Consider the following 15,952-nt stretch of genomic DNA (forward strand, 5'->3'; position numbering starts at 1 on the left):
ATGTTACTTGTTGAAAAAATACTCTTAATAAATTGAAAAATTATTTATAGAACACAATATAATTTTCTTTCTTTCCAATTCGAATTAAAAAAAAAATTCTTGAAGCACCCTATCTGAAAAATAGATTTTCAAAAAGTCGAAATTGCTTGCACAGATAGAGAACGTTATACAGTTATTTGAAAAGTGAAATGTGGATTTGAACTATCAATATTTTTGTGTATTGCCAGCTGAATAAGGTCAAATTCACTCCAAAACTTGTGCCTATAGTGAGGTCCACGTTATAATGGCAGTGGATAAAGACGGAAGAATAACGATGCCGATTCTCTGCATTAATTAATTTTATTTCTACACTGTCAAAAACATAATTGGCATGGTTGTGGACCTAGAAAAGGATAGTACCACCGGCTTTGTCGAGTGATAGACAAGGATAGCAAAACTAAAGTTGATCAATTACTGTCATTATAACGTGGACCTCACTATAGTCGGTACTTCACCCAGTCGCTGGCCTAGTAAGCTGGTCCAGCTTGCAATTTGGCCAGCATTGCAAACCTCCCATCCACACATTGGCCTCCATTGGGCCAATAAGTAGATGCAGCATAATAACTAGTAGTTCTGTGAACAGTATACCTCGCGAAGTATTAAACCATAGCCTCCTCTTGTACCGTCCATAAGAGTAAATCCTGTCTGTACTAGTAGTTCTGTGAATAGTAGACCTCACGCAGTATTTTCATCCACAAGTACCTGATTGAAACGGGGCCGCGGAATTGGAAATATCTGGAACTCAAAATATCAATGTTAAATGTCCTATGCTTGAAAACTGTTGCTGGGTGGAACTCCAAATATTTGTCAGACAGCGGAATTGGAAATATCTGGAACTCAAAATATGTTGCTAGGCAGAATTGGGAGTATCTGGAACTCAAATTATTTGTTTGTCAGATGGCGGAATTGGAAATATCTGGAACCCAAAATATTGGTGCCAAAGTGGGAGTACTGGTAATGTGTTTGTGATTGAGAAATGGTTCAAGTCTGACTTATTTTCTGGAATGATATGGACTATAGTGCGGTCCACGTTATAATGTCAGTATTTGATCAACATTGGACTTGCTATCCTTGTCTGTCATTCGACAAAGCAGATAGTGCTATACTTTTCTAGCTCTGCAACGCTACCAGATCGTTATTTAACAATGTAGAAATATAATCTGTCAAGGCAGAGAATCACAAACACTGTTCTCCTATCCTTTTCCACTGCCATTATAACGTGGACCTCACTATAGTTACCCACTTAGGGTAATTCATAGCTCATTATATATTAAAATTATATTGGTTCATAAAATAATAGTCATGTACATATTATGCAAGTTTTCAAAACTCTGTTTCTGTTTCAAACAAGACTGATGACTGTTGATGAATTTATTTTAGGTTAACTATAGAACCCTTCATTTGTTTTGCGATAAATTTGTTTCATCCTACAATAACACAGTCTCGCTAATAACGATCGATATTGTGAGTTCGATATATTTCTAATTCCACATACTTCCAATTCCACCAGCTGACAAGATATTTTGAGTTCCGCCGGCCTGCACGATATTCGCAGTTCCGCCTGAATAAAAATAGAAGAATAACGATGCCGAATCTCTGCATTAATTAATCATATTTCTACACTGTCAAAAACATAATTGGCACCGTTGTAGACCTAGAAAAGGATAGTACCACCAGCTTTGTCGAAAGATAGACAAGGATAGCAAAACCAAAGTTGATCAAATACTGTCATTATAACGTGGACCTTACTATATACTATTACAATGCGGAACTTTCTATAGCGAGGTCCACGTTATAATGGCAGTGGATAAAGATAATGAGAATAGCGATGTCGATTCTCTTCATTAATTAATTATATTTCTACACTATCGAAAACATAATTGGCATCGTTATGGACCTAGAAAAGGATAGTACCACCGGCTTTGTCAAATGATAGACAAGGATAGCAAAACCAAATTTGATCAAATACTGTCATTATAACGTGGACCTCACTATAACAGGATGGCGGATTTTTGTGCCAGGGTACTAGTCGAGTTTCCATTCATACTGTTTGTATACTGTGATGTGATATAGTCTCGTTTCACCCACACGCTTCGGTGAACAGCTTATTGATTATTGAATTGAATTGCTTATTGATAAACTCGGCTATAGTGTGGTCCACCTTATAATGACAGTGGATAAAGATAAAAGAATAGCAATGCTGATTCTCTGCAAGTATGTTTTCAATTAATCATATTTCTACACTTTCAAAAACATAATTGGCGCTGTTGTGGACCTAGAAAAGGATAGTAGCATCGGCTTTGTCCAATGATAGACAAGGATAGCAAAACCTAAGTTGATCAAATACTGTCATTATAACGTGGACCTCACTATAGTACCCTGGCACATAAATCCGCCATCCTGTTAGAAAGTTCCGCATTGTAATAGTATAGATAGGAGGTTTGGGTTACTTTACTGATCCGGATCAATCGTTCTTGTTCACTGCCACAAGCGAATCAGAAGACCAAGATTGGAACTTCCTAAGGTCACGTCACGTGTCTATAGTGAGGTCCACGTTATAATGGCAGTGTAGGAAGATAGGAGAAAAACGTTGCCAAGTCTCTCCATTTTGCCACTGACTGTACACAGCTGTTACTCAATTCATCCCATTAAATTTAATCTAATAATAACTAGTAGTTCTGCAAACAGTAGACCTCGCTCATGAATACAACTTTCAATCTGATGAAAAGGGCCAGTACAGTATATTGTGAAGATTTAGCCATGATTGTCATCTATTATTTTCTCCATTGAAAGTGCTAGAGACACTGTTTCCAGGGACACCGGACTTATCAAGGAGTACTTTTATATCAAATACCTACATACCTTTCAAATGAAAAAGACTAAGAAATTGTCAAAAAACCACAGATTTATTGATACTCAGAAAGACCGGTTTTGTTCATTATCAGAGAATGACAATGGTGTAATTACCGAAACCAGTATTTCTAAGTATCAATAAATCTGTGGTTTTTTGACAATTTCTTGGTCTTTTTAATTTAATGTTAATAATTACCAGAATATCAACTTCTCAACTACACAAAAAGGAAAAAAATTACCTTTATACCTTTACAATCATACACATTTTTCTCTACAACTGCAGTATTGGACTCCAATACAATGAAGATTTTTTTAAAATAATTTATCCAATTAATTTGTTGAATCAATTTAATAATAATAATAAGATGATTCAATTGAATTATTCTATCTCATAATAATTTATTTTATAAATATATATATTATTAGAATAAGATAAAACAATATTAATATTAGCATTATCTGCAAAAAAATCTGGCAGGAACAAGAATTGAACAGTGACAGACCACAGTCTAACCAACTCGCCGACCATGTGCTCATAACAATGGCAGGAACAAGAATTGAACAGTGACAGACCACAGTCTAACCAACTCGCCGACCATGTGCTCATAACAATGGCAGGAACAAGAATTGAACAGTGACAGACCACAGTCTAACCAACTCGCCGACCATGTGCTCATAACAATGGCAGGAACAAGAATTGAACAGTGACAGACCACAGTCTAACCAACTCGCCGACCATGTGCTCATAACAATGGCAGGAACAAGAATTGAACAGTGACAGACCACAGTCTAACCAACTCGCCGACCATGTGCTCATAACAATGGCAGGAACAAGAATTGAACAGTGACAGACCACAGTCTAACCAACTCGCCAACCATGTGCTCATAACAATAGATGCAAAAAAGTATGGCAATGAATCGCTGTATCTTCAAAGACACATCCTTTCTGGATTGAGGTTAGTTTGGTTTTTCAAATATTACAAAAAAACCAGAGGTTCAATTTCTGTGCCTTGTTTCAAAGAAATTGCAAACCAAATTTCATCCAAATCAGACAATAACTGTGACTGTAACTGTGGTACAAACAAACAGACAAAAGCCGATCAAGTCGAAACTAAGACCTCAGCTTTGCTTCAGTCAATTATCATTTCCATGATAAAATAATTAATTTAATGTCAAATTTATAAAGAAAATATATTTTTTCATAATTTGATTCAAAAATTTGCTATCATACCTGAGATCATTTTTATTTTTATACAAGCCTGAAATGGCAGCTAATTTAAAAAGCTGTGATACAACAATCTGGATTTGAAAACAACAGAAATTAAGTTATTTGGTAGGTTTTCTATTCCAATTTCTTTTTAAAATAATAGAAAAATAGAAATCCTATATAAAAATAAGTAATTTCAATGGATTAATTCTGAAATAACTTTTCAATATTATTTATACTGGTATGAGTATGGTAGGTCTAACATATACGGGTAGGCTAACTGAAGCTTGGATGAAGACCAGGATGGTTAGTTATCAACTTTTAAAATGTCATTTCAGGTATTTTATTTGTGTTTCTCATACGGTAATGTTTAAAAATTATTCCATTGTTTCAAAAATACATTTTAAATCAATTATATGACTTGTGTACTCAAGTAATTTGATAGAATGAAGAAAAAAATGGCAGCTAAGAATATTGTTTGGTCAGTTTTGTAGTCACTGTCAAAAGTGAATATAAAATATTTTGGCAAATAGACAACATTGCAAAGCAAGAGAGTGATAGTGCTATCTGTTTTGTTGTATGATAGAAAAGGACAGCCACAGTATTGTCAATCCTACACTGCTATTATAACGTGGACCTCACTATGGTATTTGTGCCATGTAAAAAGCCATTTGTACCATGTCCAGTGACACTGGCCAGGGGAGAGCAAAGGGTTAAACCAAAGACCTTAAAGAGATATCTTTATGCATCTTTAAGGTCTTTGAGTTAAACGTTAAACCAGTTATAGAATAGACACGCCCCCTTGTATATTCATACCAAAAGTCGATGAAGCCAACATCCACTGTCATATCGCCCCATCGTGACGTCAGCATCATATAGAAAACTATGTAAATTAGATGGATCTTATCTTTCTATGTTGAGACCTGAAACTGTGATATTTTAAGATTAAGAATGTGCTAAGAGAACAAAAAGAGACAGTTACTAATAGTTTATTATCATACAATTTTGAAAACAAAAACTAATAATTATCTATTTGAACTATTAATAGACATTATATACATGTTTTATGATTATATTCATACTAAAGTATTTTGTTCAACTCATTTGCCAAAAAACTCAAGACAAGAAACCCTACAAAATGAAACTAGAGTTAAACTACAGATAAAAAATAGATCGCCAGCAGCAAGTTCTTTAAAAATAATTATATAATTTCAATTCTTATTATCCAAGATGGTGGACCAGATTTTTAATGTCATAGTGAAGTAGTATTTTAAATTTCAGTAGGATCCCCAATCACACCCACCTTGGAATCACATTTTTTTATGAGTTATTAAGCCATTCTCATACCTTTTTCTCTCCTTTCTGCTTTGAATAGTATTGATTAATAATGTGAATATCTTCAAAACGGTTTGAGATACCAATATGCGGTTTCGCCATTCATTTTTTCTTGAAATTCTATATCGAAATCATGTATCATATGACCACCTTCCTATTTAAAAAAAAGTTGCATTCAAAATGGCAGATCCAAGATGGCGGACCAGACTTTTAAAATCATGGTGAAGTGGTTTTTTCAATTTTGGTAGGATCCCCAACCACACGCACCATAAAATTACCTCTGTGTTCGAGATATTAAGCCGTTCTCGTACTTTCCACCCACTCTGTATGTTTAGATATTTGTTTATATATGTTTGTATATCACCAGATCTTGAAAACGGCTCTTAAACTGCGTTTACACTAAAGTTATTAACAAAATGTTAATAACTTGATTCTTATAGATTCTATTAGATTGAACATAATTTATCATAGGCCTTCACATGATGATACTATTAAATGAGCAATGTCTGTTTATATATCTGTATGTGACCAGATCTTGAAAACGGCTCTACAGATTCTCACGAAATTTGGAACAAAGTAGGTTTATGATATGAAAATTCGATTGCACTAGGTCTCAACCCTGGGATAACTCGCTGGAGTATATTAAATGGATAAATACGTCCTTGGAAAAACAGTTGGAAATTTTGTCGTCTGTCGATACGGTAATGGAAGATGGTGATCGAGTGCATATGTGTGGGATCATCCAGCTGATCTCAAAAGAAAAAAAATCAGCAAGAAAAACTTATTTTCGTTTATTTCTCTTTTTTAGAAAACATGTTAACTTCAGAAATACCAAAATAGTAACTAGATGGTTAGTGTAGAATCTGAATAGTACCTACATAGTATAAAAAATATTGTAGCAAACATAGTATATAATTCTAAATCGAATTCATAAGTATATCTATTTGTAATATTGATGATGTGTTTGTTTTTTGAAGTGTGAATAAATTGTTACTTTGATGAGTGATAGTAGTTTAACCTAGATTTTGATTTGGACTGTAGTATAAATTTGAAAAGGGACAGTTTTGGGCATAAGCATGTTGTGCCTCCTCATATAACTGTAAAAATAATTGTATGACTGAGAAAATGAATAAATAAATATAAACTATGAATTCAATCTTTCGTTACACATTTTCTATGCTTTTACACTACAGGGCAAAACTCGGTCCCCCGATATTAAGGATTAAGTTAATAACTTAAACGCAGCTTAACGATTATCACAAAATTCAGAACATAGTAGGTTTATAATATAAAAATTCGATTTCACTAGGTCTCATCCCTGGAAAAACTCGCTGAAGGACATTAAAAGGATAATTATTATTCATCCTTGGAAAAACAGCTGATAATTTCGTTGTCTGTTGATGATGGAAGTGAGTGAGCGAGTACATGTGTTTGGGACTGAGACAAAATTATGACACAGCTGTTGAACTTTTGAAATCATTCAATCAGGTACTTGATGCCGGTTGCACAAAAGCCGGTTAAATTTTAATCCTGATTAATTCCAGTAGAGCCATCTTTTTGAAATGGTCTTCTCTGATTTGGTTTATGTGTAATTAATCAGGATTAAAATTCAACCGGCTTTTGTGCAACCGGGCCTTTGTGAGAGAAATTTTTGCGTTCCTCTGGGAATTAATCTTAATCCACTGTGATTAGTTAGAACCTTCCTGTATGAACTATAAATATATTATAATTTCTTCTTTCGTAATAAATTGTTTATGCTTTTGTACTCCAGAGCGAAGCTCGGTCCCCCGATATTGATAGATAAGGTTAGCAACATTATTGACAATCGTACACTGCCATTATAACATGGACCTCACTATGGTAACCAAATGTATTATAACAAGTCTCCATTTTAGATTAGTTCTCGTTCACATTTCTAGTTCTACTACCAACTACAATGTAGGCCTATTCAAAAAAAGCCTTCCATCATATTCAATACATTTTTCCTCCACCTCCTGTCTAAAGTGCTTTACTTTACTCCCTGGAACATGATACTAAAGTGTCACTTTTTCGCTCTTGGGCGGAAAAACAGGAAAACTCCCTAGAGCGTAAAAGTGACTCTATTTAAATAACATGGGAAGCATCTCTATTTTAAAAACGTACATTTGAAATAGGTTAGAAGGTCTAAGCTCAGATGAGGAAGCATTATAGAGTAGTCATTAAACCAACTAAATTCAATACCTCAATCAGACATTTGATCAATATATGAAATTTATGTTTGTATGCTAACATTATTACAAACTTCATATCACTATACTAAAAAAATGTATAACATTTTTTTTATTCCATGTTATTCAAAATACCAGCCAACAAATATTCCTCATTAACTAATCAAATTTGAAACGGGAACTTCATCATAGCTGTAGTTGTGGCGGCCATTGTTGTTACAACTTTTGCCGACAGATAGCACTGTCGGCGGAGAACTGTGATTACAAACCAGCTGTTTCTGTTTACATTTTTAAGATTATGTTGTAACACACTGTTTGGTCACGTACGTTTTTTAAAATTATTGTATTTGCAGTTTTTATAAAAATGTAGGTGGAGGAAAAATGTTGTGTATATCACGAGTGAAAAATGTTTTTTCCCTCAGGAAAATTGTTGCCCTCGGCTTTGCCTCGGGCTTCAAAATTTTCCCTCAGGGAGAAAAAACAGCACTTTTCACTCTAGATATACAAATAACTATATTCAATAATAAAAACTGTACACTGGAATAAATTTTTGAGGTACGGTAAGGGTATGTTGAAGACAAATAATGTGGTCAGAGCCACAGATATGGATAAAAGTGGGTGTTATTTTTTCTTTGTAACATAGCCAAGGCTACAATGACTTTTACCAGTTTACTAAAAAGTTGGCTTAGTAGTTTTTTGATTAAGGAAATAGAAAACATCATTTTTTATCTTTAATCAATCTGAAAAAACAAACCTGCATCAATGTAGGAATCAATCTTCCACCAATAATCAAAGAAGTGACTGGACAGTATTCAAAGATGTTAGAAAGAAAATGTCAAGTTTGGCAGCGTTAGGACAAAATTAATGTCACCATTTAGGGCCGGTTTCCGAGCTCAGGATTTAGCTAAGTTCTAGACTTTAAACAGCTGGAGTAAGAAAATTAGCTTTCCAAAACGGGGCGTACCGTAGTCGCAGTTTTTATAACAATAGTTGCAGTTTTTATTTTCTCATTTCTATAATTGGAAACGTTTATCCTTGACGAGATTAAACATTCCTAAATAATTCAAAATAGCTGAAACTTTACACTATTTTCTCTTTATTTTATTTTGTAGTTTTTGAAATTAAAATTCAAACATGAATTTGACAATGACTACGACTACGCCCCGTTTCGGAAAGCCAATTTTCTTACTCCAGCAGTTTAAAGTCTAGAACTTAGCCAAATCCCAAGCTCGGAAACCGGCTCTTAACACTCTAACCGAAACATGGTCCGAACTGACCTTAACCGAAACATCCGGTCTCACAGACCGGGTCTTGCTTAAAGTGTTATATTTGATATATTTTCTACTAAATATGAATTTAAATATTTTTCATTGATAAATTTCAATTATAGTAAAGAATAATATAGATTTCAGTTGCAAATTAAGTGATGGAAGAATAGAAAAAATTGGAAACATTGATATGTAATAAATGTATGATGTTGGATGTAAGAAAACACACAATACAAAAATCTGTGTAAGATATATCAGTTACTACTCAGAACAATAATCATGGAGAAATATTTTATCAATATAGGCTTTAAAGCAAAACTGAAAGGTTATCATTGAAAATAATAATGTTTTTCATTGTTATCAAGAAATTTGTTTGAGCAAACGTTTTCAGCCTCCAGTTATTTTATTAGCAAGAAAAGTTCATAAATAACTATAGTGGTCAGAATCATCTATTTCGTCAAGTGAATGTTTATTTTGTGACACTTCATTGTGAAGCATCGTATTGATACAAGTTCCAAAGGCTGGGGCTTGTATGGTTGATAAATCATCCTTTGTCATCAATTTTCCTAAACCAACGTTTTCTAAATTACAAAAATTATTTTTCCAAATTAAAAACATGTCAATAAAATACCGAAATAATGAAGAGAAAAACATTAGAAAAAATTGAATGCTCAAAATCTGTTAGACAAAACATCCGATATTCTAGACCGGTAAAAAATAGGAATAGTGGGGGAGAAGGTATTAGAGCGGGCAGCAATTTTTGATTCACAATTTTGCCACTATAGAAAAAATAGTCTTGCCTCCGGTCTCACAGACCGGTGTTTCGGTTAAAGTGTGTTCCATCAAGTTTTATAAGAGTTCTAAAGAATGGGCATAATACTATTAAAACATTCATGCAATTAAGGTTGAAAAGTAATTAAATTGAAATACATTCGTCTAAAAATAATTACCATAATGTCTTGTATCAAGTTTATGAATGAGTCCACAAATTCAACTATTTAATTCTGCATTTTAATTTTTACAATATCGAGTCACACACAAAAATAACACATAATAACATACATTGCACAAATTACATAAAGTTCTTATTTGAAGAAGAGTAGTAGTATCACAGTTTTAAGAATCAATATATGATAATATTGATCATAATGATCATTAGTTACTAAAGCAATCAATTGCATGTTTCATTTTAATGTATCATTAATGTTTGATAAAGCCTTGTAAATACTGAAAAGATTTTCTTTCGTTCTAATTTAGTTAAATTTATCAAACATTAATCTTATAAAACTCAGAACGCAAATGGATCACATCTTGAAGCTTGAAGTTTTGGATTTGGACGCAAACTCGGCCACAGCTCAAACGGAATGGATCTAACTTCAACAATACAAGCAACGGATGCAGAAAAACTCAAAATACCAATCAATTTCATATCTCCAGCAGTATTCGAACGAATAAGTCACTTTGGTACGTATACCAATGCTCTAAGTTCATTACAATAATTGTATAATAGGCCAGTTAATGAGATATTTGCACATGAACTTCAAACTAAAAAATCATAGAATAATAAACTAGTATCAGAAGCTGAAATCTGTATTCCATCACCTTCAGGACTCAGTAAAGCTACTGTACCGGCATTGATTTAATTGATTGATTGATTGAGTACTTTATTTATGTAGATTACAATATATACTGGCTTATACACTTATATACAATAGCTTACAATACAGCAAAATTATAGATGAATTTACATAATATAGACTAAGAAAATAATTATTGAACTGTATATGATATGAAAAAGCAATTTGTAATATAATAACTATAGATAATAATCATATTGTTATGCATCTACATAAATTGGCGGAGCTTTGGACATCCATTCTTCGGAAAGAATATTAAAAATATCTTCCCCACTAACTCTCTACCAAAAGATTTGGCATTGTTGAATGATTTAGAGTAGCTGCGCTAATTGACACTGGCAGTTCCAGTAGTTTTGTTAATAAAAAACTTGCAAAATATCTGAGATTGGAAATTTACCCCTCTAATGAACAAACGTGTATGGCTACCACCTCTCTCCGATCATCAGTTGTTGGACAATGCTCGGTTAACCTCTCAATTCTTGGTCACAAGCACAAAAATCTGATTCTCCATTACTCGGTCATGATCTATTGTCTATCATTCTGGTCTGTATATGGCTTTTGATGAAACAAAATACCCAATACAAGTATTTGGTCTTGCCGCTGCTCAAGTCAAACCTTTTTCGCTGTTTCAAACACTAAACGCACTGCTGTTATTCAGTTATTTTATAAGGTGGGCATAAAACCCCCAGGGACAAGTCATGAGAACACAAAAAGGAACAAGTAGGCCAGTCGACCTACTAGTCCAAAAGAAAACAAGCAAAAGAGAAGAAATTAATCAAAAATAGGCGCTCACCAAGCTGCTGATCAACACTGACGCTAGTGTTCCCGCGCATCTCAAGTCTACTTTTCTAAGATCTGAGCCACCTGGTGACAGGACAATAGCGCTGCAGACACACGAAGTCTGCTATCTCTTCATAGTGAATGATTTGATAGAATCAACAGTTGCTAACAGTTTGCAATTGAATAATCTTATTTTCTCTAATTTCGAGCTTATTTTCAATTTTAGGTGAAAATGCTACTGAACATTAATTGTAGAGATTTTTATGCTCAATCTTTTCCATTTGAAATTTTTTGTTTAAATTGTATCTGAAGCCTGATAATTGAGAGTCTAAAATCAAACTTTGCATAGATGGTGCAGTGCTCCTAAAATTTTTACAGGTATGAGACTTGTCGCAGTTGATAGAGCTTATCAATGACTTTTCTAGGTATGAATTTAATAAAAATCGTTGGAGCCGTTTTCGAGAAAATCGCGAAAAACCCTGTTTTTGACAACATTTTTACCATTTTATCCGCCATCTTGAATAGCATCAGATAGAAATTGTTCGTGTCGGATCCTTATATTGTAAGGACCTTAAGTTCCAAATTTCAAGTCATTCCGTTAATTGGGAGATGAGATATCGTGTACACAGACGCACATACACTCATACACACACACACAGACCAATACCCAAAAACCACTTTTTTGGACTCAGGGGACCTTGAAACGTATAGAAATTATGAAATTGGGGTACCTTAATTTTTTTAGGAAAGCAATACTTTCCTTACCTATGGTAATAGGGCAAGGAAAGTAAAAACTCACGAAGTGAGTATAAAGGATTATCCAACAATAAGCCTTTCACGACCCTTCGAAATTTGCCGGCAGGCAGATTCCTAGCCATCACCGGCAGCTTGTTGAAGAGCCTGACAGACTGATGGGCATAGCTCGATCGAGTCCTGCTCAGACTTTGGTTGGGCTCGTCCAGCCTCTGTCTCCCTCTAGTCTCATGTGGGTGTATATTCTGCCTTGTTAAATCAAGACGTTACAATTAAACCGACACGGAATTCATTACTCAAGAGATAGATAAACTGATAAAAGAAGGTATCATAGAGCCAAGTGACTCCCCATGGAGAGCTCAAGTGCTTGTAACTTCCAATGACAATCATAAAAAGCATATGGTGATAGATTAACAGATTTACTCCACTGGACGCTTACCCTCTACCGAATATAGAAGAAGTAGTTGAAAAGGTTGCTAGATATTCTGATATTTTTAGACATTCGAAGTGCTTATCACCAGATACCAATCAGGAACTGTGACAAATTATATGCGGCTATTGAAGCAGCTGGCCGACTCAGTTTATACGAATACCTTTTAGAGTGACAAACGGGGTTGCTGCCTTCCAACGAGTATATAATAATAATAATAATATCGTGTGACCTGGCTGGCTCAGATCTGGTGTCAGAGTTTTCGGGTCGCAACTGATCAATTTCAGGGCCTCTGACATGACCTAACGACTGCTTTTTAGGCACTCGGGACCGAGTGACCCGAGAAAAAAATCTTGCCCGGGCTGGGATTCGAACCCGGGCCTTTGGATTACAAAGCCAGCATCTAATCCACTCGACTACGGCCACTTCCAACGAGTGATTGATGATATCATTCAAAAGGAGAATCTCTCAAGTACATTTGTATCTCGATGACGTTACTATTTGAGTAGCTACAACAGAAGCGCATGATAGAAACTTAAACAACTTTATGAATGCTGTGCACAAGTACAAATTGACAATAAATATGGAAAAACCTTTTTTGCAAATTCAGAAATTGATCTCCTTTGCTATATTATTAAGGAAAAGACTATCTACCCAGATCCCAACAGACTAGAATCTTAGATGCTGTGATGTCCCTACCTGGCAACATAATATTGATGTTGATTCAATATGCAAATTGAGTTACGTATCTACCATTCACAGTGTAAACATTAATAAGTAATTTCTATTCAATCATGGCTTATTTAATTTTCATATTATGTTCAATTACATTATTTGGCGACGAGGATTAAAATGAAATGCCAATAGTTACAATAGTTGGCGACGATGGTAAAAGTTTCGATTGTAAAAGTTAAGAAAATATAATATTTTTTCAAGTGACTTCAAGACCTTATAATTCAAGACCTTCAAAAATATTTCAATCATGGATCCAGCTCAATTCAACCAGTTTTCGACCACATTCTATCTATTTTGCATAAATAGATACATGAAGACAACAAACAGGTTAAACCTTATCTATGTCTCCTTGAAACATTACAACATTATTCATTCAAAAATTAGATTTAAAATAAATAACGAGCTAAGAATAAAACAAGAGTAAAATAAAATAAGAACAAAATAAATTAAATAACAAAAAAAGCGTTTCAATAATAGAAATATGTTTTTTTTATAAAAAGAATCCTATCTTATATTTATTGCCAAAACTACTCTCCAAGAGAAAAGATGAGAGGTGGAAAAATATGCACTTACAATATCTTACATGAGCACAAACCATGTAATACAAAACAAAGAATCATGTGAGCACTGAGAAGAAAAAAAAGAAAAAAAAGTCATAAAAAAAGAAAAAATGTCATAAAAAAAGAAAAAAAATTGTCATAAAAAAGAAAAAAAATGTCATAAAAAAAGAAAAAATGTCATACGGAAACATGGCCACAAATATCTATCCTAATTTAAGCCCTTCAGAGTGTTGCGGAATCTGCCACGAGAGCATCCAAAGACGTCTAGGCGCCAAGAAAAGAGATTGAAAAGCCTCTGGATTGTATTAATTGGAGAGTTATAATGACTTTCTGTTCTGGAGCGTATTACAAAAAAAGAAAGACCTATGTCACCCTGGAGTAACCAGAATGATCCATTGGGTAAGAGCCCATAATTTATCCTATTCAGTTGAGGATGTCAGAAAAATGATTCATCATGTCGAGCATGTAATGCTATAAATCCTCAATTTTTCAAGAAACTGGAAAAGGCGACACATCCATTTGAAAGAATTAGCATGGATGGATCCGAGGCGACCAAAAAACTCTGTGAAAACTGCACATTGGGTTAGATAAAGAAGAATGAGAAGCATGGACTTCAAGGGTCCTCTTCCTTCAAAAACAAAAAAACAAAAATCTGTTGACAATAATTGATGAATACTCCAGGTTTCCAATTGCTGATCCTTGTCCAGATAGAGTTCATGTGTGTGGGACTGTGTTAAAATTATGACTCAGCTGTTGAGTTTTTGTAATCATTCAATCAGGTACTTAGTGCCGGTTGCAAAAAAGCCGGGTTATTTTCAATCCTGATTTATTCCAGTAGATCCATCTTTTTGAAATGGTCTTCTCTGATTTGGTTCACGTGAAGTTAATCAGGATTAAAATTTAAACGGCTTTTGTACAACTGGGCCTTTGAGAGGAAAATTTTTGCATTCCTCTTGGTATTAATCTCAATTTACTGTGATTAGATAGAACATTTCTGTATGAATGTTATTATAATTTCTTCTTTCGTAATAAATTGTTTATGCTTTTGTACTCCAGAGCGAAGCTCGGTCCCCGATATTTTATCATAAATCAGCTGTCGAGTGGATTATTGTATTATAATATCTCAATGTAACTTTGTTGGAAATCAGCTGACGTGTGAACTATTAATTGCATGCGAATAATAACTGAAAGTAACATAGTATTTTCTCTCGACCTTTCTCTGCTTTCAACTCGGGCTGACCTGTTGCCAGTAGGTCCTGAAGGAGATTATAGCTTTTGGAGTTAGCATTTTCGATACACAAACCCCAACAGCTATTAGCCGTTTTCACACCGATATCTCGCCGACACAATTTACAGATAGGATGTACTCTGATGAACAGTATGGGCAGAGGAGGCTATGGTTTATAACTGCGCGAGGTCTACTGTTCACAGAACTACTAGTGTAGTTACTGACCGAGGAACCTCTTTCGAATGCATGCAGAGAGCTGCAGGGATTTCTTCACAATCAAGGAGTAGCCACTTCCATGTAATCACCTTATAATCCACTAGGAAATGGCCAAATTGAACGGGAAAATGGTACAATTTGGCGCTCAGTGTCTCTTATATTGGATTTAACAGTGCTTCCAGATTCTCTACATTATATTCGATCCCTATTGTGCCAATACCTACTATTACTTCAGGCCTCACAACTGAAGCTATGATAAACTATGACGTCATCACATGTAGCTCGATGATCTACTGCCGAAAGGCAAGCGAAATAAGAGCGCTGATGCTTGTTATCACATCTAATTGTGGTAACCAACAAAATTCCAATTACGAATTCTATTTTCACAGTCTTCCATTTCAAAGAATATGGGTTGTTCATCATTCTTCTAATATTCGTTTGTGAAAAGTAATGGTAAACTTGGGATTTCAAATCATAGGATTCTGTTGTTATGTACCCAATTGTCGCGGGAATTATAACAAGACTCCAAAAGTTTCTGTATTTTCTTTTCCGAGAAATTAAACTTTGAAACGAAAATGTATACAAGCGATAAGAAGAAATAACTTCAATCCTACAAAACAACAGTTTACATGAAGTGTAAAAGAACAGTGTAAATAAAATGTGAAATATCAGTATAATTAGAGTGTGAAAGAAGAGTGTAAGTA

General features: G+C 34.3%; 1 protein-coding gene across 1 annotated transcript in view; it reads right to left on the reverse strand.

The window, feature by feature from the left end:
* Window positions 1-4,674: 4,674 nt before the first annotated feature.
* LOC120351137 (gastrula zinc finger protein XlCGF17.1-like) overlaps window positions 4,675-15,952 on the reverse strand; it is a 34,259-nt gene continuing 22,981 nt past the window's right edge. Inside the window, exon 3 of the mRNA XM_039427334.1 lies at window positions 4,675-5,028. Coding sequence (XP_039283268.1) covers window positions 5,011-5,028 — 18 coding nt within the window. The 3' untranslated portion in view covers window positions 4,675-5,010. The remainder of the gene's footprint in view (window positions 5,029-15,952) is intronic.

This window comes from Nilaparvata lugens, chromosome 1 (genome assembly GCF_014356525.2).
Source record: "Nilaparvata lugens isolate BPH chromosome 1, ASM1435652v1, whole genome shotgun sequence".
NCBI classification, from domain to species: Eukaryota; Metazoa; Arthropoda; class Insecta; order Hemiptera; family Delphacidae; genus Nilaparvata; species Nilaparvata lugens.